General features: G+C 44.1%; 1 protein-coding gene across 6 annotated transcripts in view; it reads right to left on the bottom strand.

Moving 5' to 3' along the window:
- The window catches only part of Frmd4a (FERM domain containing 4A), a 574,646-nt gene that overhangs the window by 23,730 nt on the left and 535,164 nt on the right, over nt 1-15,752 (bottom strand). For all 6 annotated transcript variants that reach the window (XM_013121372.3, XM_040755499.1, XM_013121371.3 and 3 more), the window contains one exon: nt 1,838-1,971. In XM_013121372.3, coding sequence (XP_012976826.1) covers nt 1,838-1,971 — 134 coding nt within the window. The remainder of the gene's footprint in view (nt 1-1,837; nt 1,972-15,752) is intronic.

Raw genomic sequence — 15,752 nt, 5'->3', positions numbered from 1 at the left:
GGACCTGGCTTTGGGTTACTTCTACCTAGGCTACATTTTCTGTTCTCAAAGTTATAGGAAGTGGGAGCTTTTGTTTTCCTTACATTGCATTTGTGAAACTTTTATGGTACATACTGGTCTTGCCTTGACACGTTTCTCTCATGCTGTAAGGTTTAGGGATTTCTCTTATTAAACACAAAACAAGGCTTTACAAATTATGAAAGGCAGACACCAAAACCCATGCTTTTTTTTTCCCTCTCCTTCAAGCGTAATCTTTATAAAAATGTTGCTAATATTTACAGTATCACATAGCACATCCCCCCAGCCAGGCCCATGGCTTCCCTGATTTGCAATGGATTTGTGCTAATGTGGTTCTGCCTTGAGCGAGCTCCGGTTTAAATCAATCCAGACATAATTAAGCCAAGTTGAAATGTAATGTGATCTCACTCTCCGGCCCACTATTCATTCTTCCTCCTGCAAAACATTCTTCTCGTGGGGGGAGGGGAATTCACCTCCTGGATTTGGTTAGGGACCCTCTTTATACTTGCCATTCGGAACTGTTTACCCGTGGAGCTTTTGGTCATGGTCTGTGGAGCACAACCACTCTCAGGAGAGCAACCCCATACTGTGCTCATGTGAGGCACATGCACATGTGCTCACATACAACACACACATGCATGACTGTATGTGTTACACTACGAAGTGAGGTCTACAAGCACTGCTAACAAAGAGGTATGGAATACACATTAGAAGGGAGGAATGGACATTTCAGTAAATGTCAAAGTGGATTGTGGGAGCCTCTATAAGCTTATTGAAATTAGGACTCTACGAATCAGGCAAAAGGAGACATTTTCTGGGTGGGGAGTGGGGTGTGTATGCTTGTCATAGGCCGTGTGTGGATGTCACAGGGCAACCCTTGGGTGTCACCTTTTACCTTCTGCCTTGTTTGAAACAAGGTCACGTTTGTTGTCTGTCACTGAGTATGCTGGGCTAGTTGAGAGATTACAGACGCGGTCTACTCTGCCAGGCTTTTATCTAGGTTCTTGTGATTCCACTGAGGTCCTCACACTTGCAAAGCAAGGCCTTTAGCCACTGAACCCTCTCTCCAGTCCAATGCAGCATTGCTTTACATAAAACTTAAATGAATCTTTATGCTGGGTGTATAGATCAATGGAAGAGCACTAGCCTAGTGTGCCTAAGGCCATAGGCTCAATGCACAGTAGCACAAAAATAACAAAAACACCAACAAACCACCACCACCGTCCAACTAGGAGGAGATCCCATTTTCAAAAAGAAAGAGCTAAAGAAACAGTAGATCCCCAGGTTTAAAGTGATTACTATGTATTTCAGGTGACATCCTGAAATACATAGACAAACTCAGAAGAAGCAAAGGCTTCCCCAGCAATAAACTGAGGCACAAGCTCCTGTGAAGGTAGACAGTGGCAGGACATTCTATAGAAAGAGGCAGTGAACTTTGAGGACATGTCCTGTACACTGTGGTAGGCTATGCATGGTTTTGGGAGCATTAAAGTGACTTGGTTGTTCAGCCTCGGTACGTGCGTGCGTGCGTGCGTGTGTGTGTGTGTGTGTGTGTGTGTGTGTGTGTGTGTGTGTGTGTGTGTGTGTGTGTGTGGTGTGTGGTGTGTCATACATATCAGCTAGTACTGCTTTAACCGACACTGGTGTTCCCTCGATACCTTGCTTCTAACAAAGTTTATCATTGGAGGTGTGGGTGTTTCCAACCCTGGCAAGGGAGAGCGCTTGTTTTCCTGAAAGTCAGTCTGTATTGTCTCCACCCTGTCTTTTGTCCATGCCGAAGATGTATGACATGACAAACAACACAGACTTAATTGCTTACAGCTTCCCGGAGACACAATCTCTTCAGTTCCTCCAGCCTCTGGCGCAGCGTCTCCTCCAGAGCTTCCTGCCTGGATTTTAAGGCAGCCAGCATGTCTTTCTTGGCCGACTGTGAGCTATCTGATTCCTGAGAACCTGTCAATAAACAGCAGGGTTACTAGGCCAACTGACAGGGGACACACATCTGGACCACTAATGAATTTCACTGGCGCGCGGATATGGGATTTACCCCAGGAATCAAGGAGCGTGAAATGAGACAGGTGTGCAGCCTTCCAAACATGAGGGGTGAATTCCAACACCACATGGGATATATAGCTACTCAGAGGACTGGCAGGAAAGCTGACACTCCTGAACAAGAACGTTGTCATTTCTGATTATCTTAAGACATGTCACATACCTGTTCTACTCTCACCAGCCAATCTTAATACATTTTACACAAGAAAGGGGGGAAAGGAAAGTTCAAGTAAATGCTAGTAGTTTCAACTCAGGTTTTACATTTTCTTTTTGTCTACTGGAAGATGGTGATTTTTGCTTTGTGCAAAGCTAATACATATCTGTTCATAGTAAAATACCTGAAAATATAGACAGGTATAAAAATAAGTAATAAACTAGTGACGTAGCGATAACTACCATATTATACATTTTCTTTTGGCCTTTCCCCCCAAAGGACACACACACACACACATACACACACACACACACACACACACACACACACACACACACGAATTAGGATTTTGCCCACTATTTTATCTTAGTGCTGTATCCTGAGGAAATTCTCTGCTAATGGAGGGAATATAATAACGAGGGATGCATACTTTTCAAAAGACTTATAGGCATTTTCCATGCTTTCCTAGCTTGAATAGCTGCACAATGATTCAAACAGCAGCCTGCTATATATGAAAACTTTTTAGAAGGCAACACTGTGAACCAAGCAAAAGAAAAGTGAGATGAAAATGCCAACTGGAGGAACTTAGCTTAATCAAAAGAATAATTTCAAGGCTGCAGTGTCTGGCTTTTGGAGCAGGCTTCCTATAGTGAGGCTAGTGGCCCTTTCTACCTCGATGTGGTAAAGGAAGCATACTGATGTCCTAGAAAAAGCCAGGCTAATGTCTGCAATTCTTCTCATGTTCACACTAGCAGAACTGTTAGAAATGAACAGGTATTACTGAATATGCATCGAGGGGGCTCAGACCATACCACCACCAGGAACATCCAGTTATCCTACATGCCTAGAAAGCTGGCTGTGGGTCTGTAAACTCAGTTTTTCAGGGTACTGAGGAAGGAGGAACACACGTTCAAGACCAGCCTGGGCTACAGGAAGCCAGTTCAGAAACTTAGATTTACACAATTAAAGATGAACATCTCTACAGCTACAAGTGTAACACCTTGCTGGGAACAACTAGAGCTATAAACAAATAGAGATGACTGCTGTGGACCCAGATCCAGATGTTAATGTTTTACAAATGTCAATTCACCGTAAGTTAAACAATATAAGAAATGTAATCCTAATAAAAATCCCAGCAGGACTTTGTGGCAGTAGGGTGGGGGTTAGGAACTGTGTTTCCATAAGACACAATTGAATCTTTGGATTCAATTGGCAAAGATGTCTCAGAATCCTAAGACATTAGAAGACTTCTGCGCCTTTGCATTGAACAACTCTGCTAGAACCAAACACCTATAAACATACTATCCTATTCTTTAAGGATAGGAAGCCCATATCCCCTTAATTCCCACTCTCTCAGATCTCTATGATCCTAATAATGAAGAATTCTCAGTGGCTAAGTACAATTTGACTCTGGTTTATGCTTTGTTCTCTTCCTTTTCTGGCCCATTTGAGCTTGAAATTGAAGCCATCTATCACTGTAAGAACAAGCCATCTTCGTGCATTCCCAGGAGCAAATAAATATTGTCTATCCATACTTGGGTACTATAATTAAATTGTATCTCATTTTAGTAAAAAAAAAGTAATAATCCACTGCCTATATATCATTCCGTTATGGAAGCTACCTTCCAAGCTCTGAATCATGTTGTAACTCTTTCCTGAGTTTTTGACATGCTTTAGTTGCAGGTGTCCAAGCTCAATAGCAAACTGCAGCAAACACTTGATGGCTGAGACTCCATTACCTCATGGTTCTCATAGACTAAATCCAGATGTGCCATTCTCAGGTATCGCATCACTGGATCTTATTGCAGGCTCCCCCTCCTTACCAGTGGTTCAGATTTTTCATGTCCCTGGGCCCATTACTTTGTGCGTATCAACTCTAAACCCTCTCCAGTCTGTGTCCATCTAATGCAACCTGGAAAAATCATTATGAATCTTAATTGGGCCTCTTAGTCCTCGCCACCAATCCCATTTGAAGACAGGAAAATTTAATGAGGTATTCTCTGTTCCATCCTCTAAAAAATTAATAAAGATGTAAAATGATACTGGAAGAAGTCAGACTTTAAAAACAGGCTTGGGGAAAACTTGGGTCCAAAAAGATTAAAGAATTTCTACCATGAGTGAAAAATTCATCGTTTTCCCTTCACCCCTGCCTAACCTTTCAATAGGAAATGATGATTTATTGAGTCAAATTGAAGAACTGGTGATGTTCAGGAACGGCAAAACTCACCACAACATTAAATTTTGGGAAGCAAGCATATAATTTGCGGATGACTGGTCTGCTGTCAGAGGATTAGTAAAGATTTGGCCTTGAGTAGCAGGGTTCATTATTGCTACCTAAATTATTATTTCTAATAATTAACTTAAATCTCAACCCACATAAGATGGGCTAGAGAGCCTTGGCAGGCTTGATGGCTCCTGAGTCTTTCTGTATGAAGCTGGCACCTCAAATGCTGGCTGGCTCCGCTGTACATCTTGAGTCTGAACATTCCTACAGGAGGAATACAGTGCCTGGAGACTAGGTTACACCTCTGCAAGTAACTGAACCAGGCTATTATGGACAAACAGGTTTCCATTTTAATGGTAACTATACAGCCAAGTAGATGGAAAACATCTGGATTTGATAAAGTCCAAGCCATTTGTTAGATCGGTGGCTCTTGAATAAGTCACTTGCTCTTCTATCTCTGAGGTAAAGAATGAATGAGATAATGCCCATAAAACACTTAGCCCTGTGCCTGGACCAGGTAAATCCTTCACATGGGGGTTGACTTACCACAAGTGGTGTAGAATTAGAGGAACCATTGACATTATCTCCCCCGCTTTTGATAATGTACCCACCAAAGGTAAGAACTTCACTCAATAATTCAGTGTAGGTGAGGACTCCAAAGATCCATTTATAGAAAGAGCAATGACAGGGGGAGGCAGTATCTTCAGACCATGTTTCCTAAGCTCCAAGGCTGCAGATCTGCCACTGGGGCTACTGAAGATGAAGTTGGGAATATGGCTGAGGACACTTAGTGGGATGTTGGTCTCCATCTCATCTTCCAAAAGCTTAAGGAGGCTTCACATGAACTTGTTGCATTTGAGAAGAGATTCCACTGCTGTCCTGTCTTAAGGGAAATCTACTAATTGGAGGCAGGAGATCTTATGGCTTCCCTGTGTAAGAGCTCACATGACCTAAGCCTGTGGCTGTGACCAGTAGCTAGGATATATGGCCACCAAGAGGAGAACTGGCCAAGTGCCTTGGAACAAGCCCACTGACAACCACTCAAAGAGCACCTGGAGAAGAGGTCCATAGTTCTCTGTGATGCTGAGAAGCATCCACAAATGACCTTTAGGCATTCCCTGAATCAGACTCTTGCCTCCTAAAAGGGATAAAGAAAAGACGCCAGTGAACCAGGCAGAAATCAAGGGCAGAGAAGCTCTTTGGCTGATCATCTCAATAGTAGAAACTGAATCTTGGAGAGTCTTGGAGCTCAGGCCAATGGGAATTTCTCAAACTAAAAGTTCATGACACACAAATGACACTTTACCCTGTCCATCTAGTTTTGTTTGCTTGTTTGGAGACAGAATCTCACTCTGCAGACCAGGCTGGCCTTGGGCTCACAGAGATCACCTGTCTCTGCTTCAAGAGAACTGGGATTAAAGGTGTGCACCACCACTCCCAGCTGACGAAAAGTCATTTCAAGTATGTATTTGGAGTTGGGGAAGTCTGGCACTATGATTTGTCCATTATCAATTATTTGAACCCACACATATTGCACATGCAAGACCTCTTCCAGGTTATATGTTAAGCCTGTAAAACTGACAAAAACTCATAAATCAGCTGTCTTTGAAAAGGACAGTGACTGAGAAAGACGTCGGGGTTGTCATCCCATAGCCACCATTGAGAAATATGAAGCTTTGGAGTTTCAACCTTTTGAGAACCATCAAGGGCCTATCTATAAAGTGACCACTTCACCAATCTTCGAAAATGCCTCTAAACTTGAAGCACCAGTTAACCAGTAAACAGCTAACTGCATGTGAGTGCAGGTACCTATGAAGGCCAGTGGAGGGCATTGTTACAAGAGACTGTGAATCTGACATGGGAGCTGGAAACCAAACTCCGGTCAGGTGATTTGGTCTCAGTAATTAGCCTTCACCTGTGCAAATTTTATCAAAGGAATTTTATATCTGCTGCAGCTTTCTTCCTCCTTCCTTTACCACCCAAACCTCTAGGAATGGCAAGCATTCTACCACGTCTGATCACTTCACTGCTGCTGCTGCTGCTTCCTTGTGGAGGAGGGCATGTGGGGCATGCTTAATTACTACAAGTGCCAAAAGGGTTTACCTTTTCCCCCAGCAAAAGGCCAAAGCAAATGTCTGTATTGTGAATGCTAACTAGACTTAAACTGGAGCTGTCTGTAAGGTGAAGTAAGAAGATGGGTGGGACATCTCTCTGTATCCAGAAGAGTGAAATTTCAAATTTTATACATTGCTTTATACAAAGCAAAAACAAAACCAGTAGCCAAGGACTGCGTGGGAAGGGATATAGTGAGTTGGTGTAGTAGGCCAATGAGAAACCGAGGTAAGATGAGTATTTTTGAAAGATACGGATAATACATGAATATCCTTTGGGGGGAGTTGTCAAGCAACACTCAGATTTACAGGAAGGGTAGTTCAGGATAGTCTTTGAACAACAGGGAAGGAGTCTGCAGTCTGGGGGTTTACAGGCTACCAGGGCTGTGTGTGTGTTTCAGCTCAGCTACTGACTGGCTCTGGGATGGTGTGGGGGGGGGAGGTTCTAGAACTTCTCTGAGTCTTGGTTTCCTCTCCTCTAAACTGGGCAATGAAAACAGGGCTCTTCAAATATTGGAAAGATGCAAAGAGATAATGCTTGGAAGATGTTAGAAGAAAACTCAGAACATACTAAAAGTTATATGCATATTAGGTTTTTTTCATTAATAAGGTTTCCTGGCTTTTATTATGGGTTGGCATCTCCATTTCAGAATGTTCCATACTGTAAAAGAAAGAGCAGAGAGTAGACCAGCAAGGAAATGAAGAATGATGGCAGATGTAGTCCTGTCAGCTCAGGAAGCTCAGGGGCAGAAGGGAAAGAAAGCAGAGTATTTTTACAGAACTCAGCAGGGACTTCTTACAGCTACACGTCATTATGTCTCAGAGAATCATCTCCCATTCACAGAGGAGGCCATGGTGGCCCAGGGAAGCAGAGGCTGGAGTCAAGCTTTGCTCTATGTGGCCTGTTTTGTCCCTTGAATGGAAACTCCATGAAGGTGAGAACACTTCTGTTTCACTGCTAGAATGCCATGGTACCACCCTGTGAGATGCAGTTCCTTTTGTCCACCTCCCCAGCAAGCTCTTTCCACTGTACTGCATACTCTGATCTCAAAATGCAAGAGAAGGCAGAAGGAGGAGGAGGAGGAGGAGGAGGAGGAGGAGGAGGAGGAGGAGGAGGAGGAGGAGGAGGAGGAGGAGGAGGAGGAGGAGGAGGAGGAGGAGGAGGAGGAGGAGGAGGAGGAGGAGGAGGAGGAGGAGGAGGAGGAGGAGAAGGAGAAGGAGAAGGAGAAGAAGAAGAAGAAGAAGAAGAAGAAGAAGAAGAAGAAGAAGAAGAAGAAGAAGAAGAAGAAGCCGTCACCAGTGGGGGTCTTCTGTCTCAGTACTGCCCACTAGAGGAGTTGGAGACAAGCAAATCAATAAGGATGGAAGATACTGTGGTTGCCAGAGAAGGCACCCACAGCACAGGGAACAGCTGGGGATTTGGCCAGCTTCCTTGATGATCATTTCTTGTGTGTGTGTTTTTTTTTTGTTTGTTTGTTTTGTTTTTTCGAGGCAGGGTTTCTCCGTGTAGCCCTGGCTGCCCTGGAACTCACTCTGCAGATCAAACTGTCCTCAAACTCATAGAGATCCGCCTGCCTCTGCCTACCAAGTGCTGGGATTAAAGGGTACACCACCAACGCCACCAAAAGATCACTTCTTGGAGGAGGTTCAGCCTCCCTCTGATTGACTGCTGAGAAAACTGTCAGGTAAGTTCTCTAGCAAATCTCCCCTGAGTTAGTGCTTCACAAGTCTCTACTAGGATGAGAGGAGAGTTGCAGTCCAGCTCTCTAACTGTTCATGATCACATCTCACTCCTAACCGGAAGGTATAGACTGAGATGGCCACTGGTGGGCCAAAGAGCTGATCATCGCAAAGAAGACAGTTGTTTATAGAAATACATTTGGAGACAGTGTCTCTTGTTCAAGCTGGCCTTGAACTCCATACTGATGACTATGACCTTGAACCTTATGCCTCTACTGAGCTCTGGCATTAAAGAGGTGAACATTACCACACTTGGTTTATATGGTGCTTGGATTGAACTTAGGGCTTTAAGTGTGCTACGTCCTCCAGCCCCAGGAAGATGACTCTTGTACATTCATAGCTAGACTAAAACTGTTGCTCAAAGAAAGTCATTTTCAGCAGGCACTTGGGGACCTTCGGTGGAAGCCAGCTGACATCACTGATAGTACTGTGGACTTGGGGACTGACTTCCCATTTTCCAGCTGGGGAATCTAGACTTCAGACTGGTGGCAGCTGTGCATGGAAAGACCACATGTAGAGGGGCCGCAGCGCCAACAGCAGCTCTCTCCTGGTGAACATATGGAAGGATCACCTCACTATGCTGTGATGGAGAATTTGTTGCAGTCATCCAAAGATCCCAAGCCTGTCGGCACCGGATATGAGTTCGCATCCTGCTGAGGATACACAGGGACCTGTGCATCTGTTTTCACACACAAATGCTGATGACCAGGCCCCCTGAATCCAGAAGGCGGAAGGGGTGCTTTCCTCTTTGGAAGGAGGGGAAATTTAACACAAATAGTAGACCCCTCCCCAAGAAATCCGTTGTTGTAAAATCAAGGGAAGGAAATGACTGTCTGTTTTGGCCTTTTGATGGAAAATGAAAAGTTAAATTTAAAAAAAATGAAGACAGCCAAGTCCCAACAGATCTGTATAAGTTGTGAGGAAAAGTTTTGGCAGATACCCAGGAATAAATATGGGGAAGAGGGTTAGGCTCCCCTTTATGATAAAGAGATATTTATTTCCCAGACAAATCCTCAAGAATGAATTCCTTGCATTGAGGATGTCCTAGGAGACTCTGTGATATAATGCCACATGGCAGGTGGCAGGATCAGTGTGTTCTCTTGACAGACCATCTCTGTGAATTCAGCATCTTTCCCAGCATGAGCAACGCATGCTTGGAGAACTTCTTGTCAGCCTTGGAGATTTTACAAATGGAATAGTTTGGTTTAGAGAGTAGTGAGATCGAAGTTCTTTCAAAAGCAAGCACCCTTTTGTTGGCTTTGCTCTCTTGGACAGTTAGTGACACTTTTGCCAAAGGGGAGAATATAAATGCTATTTAAAAGAGGCTGTGCTCTGTGGGAAGAAGGTAAACAGAGACAGCCAGTGTTTAAAAGTTAATGCATCTGATCAAATATCTAATTGAAACCATAACTTGTGATAATGCACATGATTTCCATTATCAGATCAAGAACCCAGGGAACTGATCTTGCTGGCTCCAGGGCTGTTGGTCTGTTGTAATATGGAGGTTTGGAGATTAATTGCAAATCTCAGTGATCCTTATTCTGTGCTCTCAGCAAAGCTGGGGGAGTTGAACACAGAGTTCAGCTAAGTAGAAACAGAGTGATGTGTCTGGGAGGTCCCACTGAGATCTCTCTTCCAATGTTTAAAACCTGACCCCTGAAAACCGTTCACTAAGACGATATGGTGTCAACCTAAGTTCTCTCTAACAGGCAAGTATACCTTTACTGGTAACACCCAAGGGCACAAAACATAGTCACAAAAGTGACTTTTGTCACCTCTATCCTCCACCAAATAGAAGTGGAAGGGGTTCTCAGGCCAGACCTGCTCAGATGAGTACAGAAACATCCATTCTGCAGACTGCTTTTGCAGCCTGCCCAGTCTCACAGGCCAGCATAAACAACCTCTTTGGCAGTGCCCAACAGCAGAGCCGAGGTTATGACCAAATTTAAGGCCTCTGGAATGCAGTTCTGCTTGGACCTAAAAGGAGAGGCACCACGCAGTTGATAGAAAACTCTAAAAGGCCAGAGGAAGAGCCAGGAAGGAGACCGGCAAAAAAGAAAGGATGTAGACAAAAGCGCTAAACAAAAAACACTGCATGATTTATACTAGCACAGAGTCATGCAGTGTGAGGGGGATACGGCTACACGCACACAGCTGGTAGGCTCCTAGATCACCTCTCTGTGGGGAGAGCTGTCAAATAGCTGGCATTGTCGTTTTTATACTGGCTATTAATAAACATCTTACAATGGAAGGAAGTGGTTGCATTCAGAGAAGGAGAATGTGGGAATTGTTTAATAATGACACTGGACCCGTCCCAGGCAAGGCCAGGGTCAGGGTTGAACACAACATGTTTTCCCTAGAATGAAGAGTATCAGAGCTGTGGCATGATAGCAGAATGCAGGTTTGGGTGTGGCTTTACTTTTAAAACCTCAGATCCATTATCATTGTCAAATGGAAGAAGACTCAGCTGCCACCAAATTAAGCACAGCCAAATTCTTATCCATTAACTCATTATGCTATTTTTTTTTGGTGGTAAAGGGATACTTCAGGCCTCTTTATTCTATTAAAGAAAATTAGTGTCTTGTATTTCCATTTAAGAAGGAATACTCTCTCTCTCTCTCTCTCTCTCTCTCTCTCTCTCTCTCTCTCTCTCTTACAAACACACACACACACACACATACACACACACAAATATTGGTTTGGGTGGCTAATACAGCAAGTCACTGGGCCCTGCAGAACGTGGGTTTTTCCTAAGTGGGTTTGTGTCATTTGTTTTAATAGCCTGAAAGCAAAATCATCTCCGACACCTCCTACACTTCCACTGAAGTCCTGACTAATTCCGTCAAGACAGATTCCCCAAAACAATGCTGACACAAATCTTAGACTCTTGACTTCCAGACTAGCTATGAAAAGGCCATGTGTTTTCAGCTACAATGACACAAATACAGTTGTTGTTTTGTTTTGTTATGCCTCCTCCCCACCCCCCCTTCCCTGTAATATTTGAAGAAATGAGGGAAGGGAAGGGAGAGATTAACCCTTCGAAGAACCTGCAAAAGATTTGCCATGGGCCTTCTGGTTTTCTTTCTTGTTCTGTGCTGGGATTAACTGAGGGCTTTAGGCAAGTGTTCTACCCACTGAGTATACCCTAGCTCGCATAGAAAAGGGGAAGGTAGACTAGGGAGGGAGAAAGAATAAGCTTTAAAAACAGCTCAACTGAAGGGATAGTTTGAATTTATAGTTGTTCTCTCAAATTGTATTTGAACATCTTAACAATTTGTTACTTGAAGCCCATGTGAACAAAACACCAAGGCCAAAGCCATCTCCAAATTTGGAGGAAATAGCTAGGCTCTCACAGGCCACTGTGACTAAGTGCCCCATGTATTCTCTCCCTTTCCGGTGATCAATCAGCAGATTTCCTGAACCCCTACACATAGAGAGTCTTCCCAACAAAGACCTGTAGCTGTGACCTGGATAGGACGGACCCTGTGGGTCTCCTCCAGGATATAAGCCCACAGTTTGCTTATGGGAACTCCTATGTAAAATGTCTTGACCCCAAACTTAATTAATCACAGAACCATGTGCCCTTTTCATTGGAAATGATAATAACCACCCCTCTTTCCCTACTCATACTAGTAACTCAGGAAATCGGTGGGCAAGAACTTCTGACGTTTTGTAATGGGTAACAATGGCATTCCTTCATTTCCTTAGCATTAGAGGCCTCGGATACCAAGAACTAGGCTTCCTAGCAATTTTAAAACAGCTATACATCCTTAAGCAGGAAAGCTACCTTTAAAGTTATTAATAGCTTGGAACTCTTATCTTTATTTTGTATTGATAGACGATATTCCAACTCTTTTCAGAGAGGCCTCTGTGTTTTTAAATGCTGTGTATATTACCCCCCTTCCCAGTTTTGGCTCAGGCCAGCCCTGCACAATTGAGCTCAGAAACATCCATTCAGTAGAAGGAATATTTTGCAGCACTCAAGGTTCTACAACCTAGTATAAACAAATCCTGGCAGCACCAACTCCTTTGGCAATGTCTGAGGTTGGGGGGTGGGGAGGGCTGTGCCCAACATTGGACCCAAAGCTATGATCAAAATCAAAGCATAACTAGCATCGCTTAGGAATTAAAATGAATGTTTATGTCATGGAAATATGACAGCATCATTATATGGTTAGGTTATGCATGATGTTGTGGTACTGGGACATGCAGAAGGAAACAACAGGGTTGGTCACCATTGTCCCAGGGACAGTACTGAAAAGGGCTGAGGGGCCGATGCAGGCGATCTCGATCTAACACCAGAATGACAAAGAATGTCGTCAACCTGACAGCAGGATAGAGATGTTCTGTCTAGTTTTAAAGATGCTTGGATGTCATTCCCAATGATCAATGTGGTACCACTTTTACTTCAGGGGTTTGGGGCTTGTATGAGGGAGAATGTTGGTGGGAATTCCCAGGAGAACTCTCCGTGAGGTCAGAGATACCACACATTCCAGAAACATGGAGGTTCCTACCATGTAACACCACAGGTCTCACTGCCGTTCTCTATCACAACTGCGTGCTGGACAATGGGCTAGGGATTTCCTTGTGCTAACTAGGCTCTCAATATGCTTTTAAGAAACATCTATTAGACACTATGTAACAAGGAGGGGGAGAAACAGTTGATGAGGTTGGATGCTGCATTGTCTCCTTTGTGAATAAACATGAGCATGGAAGGTCTGGCAAGTGTTAACAAAGAGACAGAGCTGTCCTGTAACAGCAAGCATGTGAGGGCATATCACAGGCAAGAGGATAGAAAGAAAAAGAAGGGAGACTAGCCAGCTGCTCCAACTTTTAGACCAGGGGCTAAATTCCTCCACAGAGGGGCTACTAACCTGGTCTGCCATAGGTAGGGCTTCCTCCTCCCAGAATAAGCAATCAGGAGGGGCAGCAGGCAGCAACCTCCGTGGGAGGGAGGGCCATATCCATATATCCTAGAAATTCCCTTTGTGCACTGATGGCACACATCCTGTTCTGGTCCCTCCCTCCATTGTCCCAGCTGTTTTTTCTAAGTCATGAGGGTGGGTGTGGGGAATCCCCAAGGAGCCTCAACTGGCTTTCACAAACAGTTTTCAGGCTCAAACTTGTATGGCCTGGGAGAGGTTGACACGTTCCTTGGTCTCCTCGTGGGGCTTTCTCGGCATTCCATGTTTCTTCTTGGCAACACTGGAAAAGGCTGAGTGGCTGGAAGCCAATGACTAGTACAATCCCCACATGACCTCAGCTGCTTCTCTCAATTCCTAAACATCTCACCTAGATGCCACTCTAACATTTTTAAAAATCTGTTTGTTTGTTTGTTTTTCGTTTTTCAAGACAGTGCTGGCATCCTGGAACTAGCTAGAACTCATAGGGATCTGCCTGCCTCTGCCTACCAAATGCTGGGATTAAAGGCATGTGCCACCACTGCCTGGCTACCATAGCATTTTAAAATCACTTCAACATCTTGAGAAAATGATGTTTACACATTACATGTAGGCATGGATTGGCAGGAAGGTTTTCTTTTGATTTCTTTTAGCCCACTGGATTGGTGATCAATGTCAATCTGATAGTATAGAAATGGATTGTTCTGGTTTTAAAGATGCTTAAATGTCATTCCTGATGGTTATGTGGGGTCACTCTCCCCTAAGGAACATCATCTACAGCTGCTGATAGGCATCTATCTGCCTTGGTACTCTTAAAGGTAGTCTCAGAGATACCAGGGGCCTGGGGAGATGGACCAGATCATAGGCTGAAAGTTATCTTGACCACGTGCTCACTTTAGTTTCTTCTTAGCAACAAGAATAGTCTTTGATCAAAGCTCCCTGGACCAGTGGCCACAGAGTGATCCAGGAACTTGGTAGAAATAGAAACTCATTCACACAGACTTACAGAATCATGTAGGATGAGAGGAAAACCAATGGTCATATTACACTCCTACAACCCTGAGTTGAGAATCTAGAGTGGAGCAAAGCTAGATTCTCAGTAACCAGATAAGGAGGCAGGTAAGATAGATCCAGGCTCTTATCTGAGACTATTCAACAGGAATTAGGAAAATCATTGCATGCTGTATCTAAAAGACAAACAAGGTATTGCATGTGGTTCTGCTTTGCCCATTCAATGGGAGACTGGAAGGGACCGCAACTCTGGATAGACCCCTTAGGTTTTGAATGGTCTTGCCTAGATACAAAAAGACAACATTTTCTACCACATTCCTTGCAAACTTCTAAGTCTCAGAAGTAGTGGCCATTTGGCACACCTTTTTTTTTTTTTTTTAATGAAACAGTTTTGAAGAATTCCAGGCAGGGGCAGAGTTAAGAGTCAACCCCATGGAGATCTGGCAGAGACAGGTCCAGCTTTTATGAGCCTGAGGCTTATATAATTTTGACAGTTCATTTGAGACAAACAATATACATCATGTTATATAGAGATCATAAACATGTGAATACATTACTAGATCTCTGAGCAGTAGGATCATAGCCTGTCCAACATGGAGACCTGAGTTCACACTCAGTCAGCCCCATAGCAAACCTACTTCTCACTCCAGGCCCAGTGTCCAGTATACATACTCCTCTCCTTAGCTCTTTCAACCTGAACTTCTGACTGTGAGTGGACAACACCAACCCAGAAGTGAATACGAGTCAGCTCATCTGTCTTTCCCGTTCCGGTTGTTACTGTTGTTTGCAGTCATTGTATATAGTTAAAGAACTGGCCCTAGACAATGACAGGAGGTAGAGACTTCTTTTATTTTCCCAGCTCAGAGGCAAGGTGACATAGCTTCTGTCCTAGTTAGCTTTATCTGTCAACTTAACATAGCCTAGAGTCATCTGTCTGAGTCTCAAGTACAGGATTGCCCAGATCAGATTGGCCTGTGGTCATGTCTGTGTGAGAGTGTCCTGACTGGTGGCTGATGCAGAGAACTCCCTGCACTGTGGCTCACTCCTGGTGGGCCTGAGCTGCATGAGAAAGACAGCTGAAGAAGAGCCTGGCAGTGCTCCTCTATGGTTTCTGGTTCAGTTCCTGCCTAGAGCTCTCGCTCTTTCTTCCCTCAGAGATGGACTCTTAGCTGCAAGTATAAGATGAAATAAACCCTTTTTCCCCCATTTGGTCATGATCACAGCAACAGAAAGCAAATGAACAGCCACCTAAATTAATCAGGTTTTAAACACGCGGCTTTGGAAGAGGCATGACTAGTCACACTTGGCTCACATTTCCAAATAGCTGCTGTCCTTTTCTGCCTGGGCCCTCCGTAAACCCATGCCTCTCTTTTGCCATTTACACAAACAGCATTCCCACCCAGAGCCTTGTGTGTGCTAAGCAAGCGCTCTACCAATGAGCTACTTCCTTGATCTCTAGTCTTGGAGCCAAGATAATTTTGATATGGCCCTCCTAATCTTCAGTGGTAAAGCAACCTGCCTGATGCTCACAGGAAGAGACA

This window comes from Mesocricetus auratus, unplaced genomic scaffold, assembly GCF_017639785.1.
Source record: "Mesocricetus auratus isolate SY011 unplaced genomic scaffold, BCM_Maur_2.0 Super-Scaffold_100013, whole genome shotgun sequence".
Lineage (NCBI taxonomy): Eukaryota > Metazoa > Chordata > Mammalia > Rodentia > Cricetidae > Mesocricetus > Mesocricetus auratus.
This window is presented reverse-complemented; position numbering and strand designations above follow the sequence as displayed.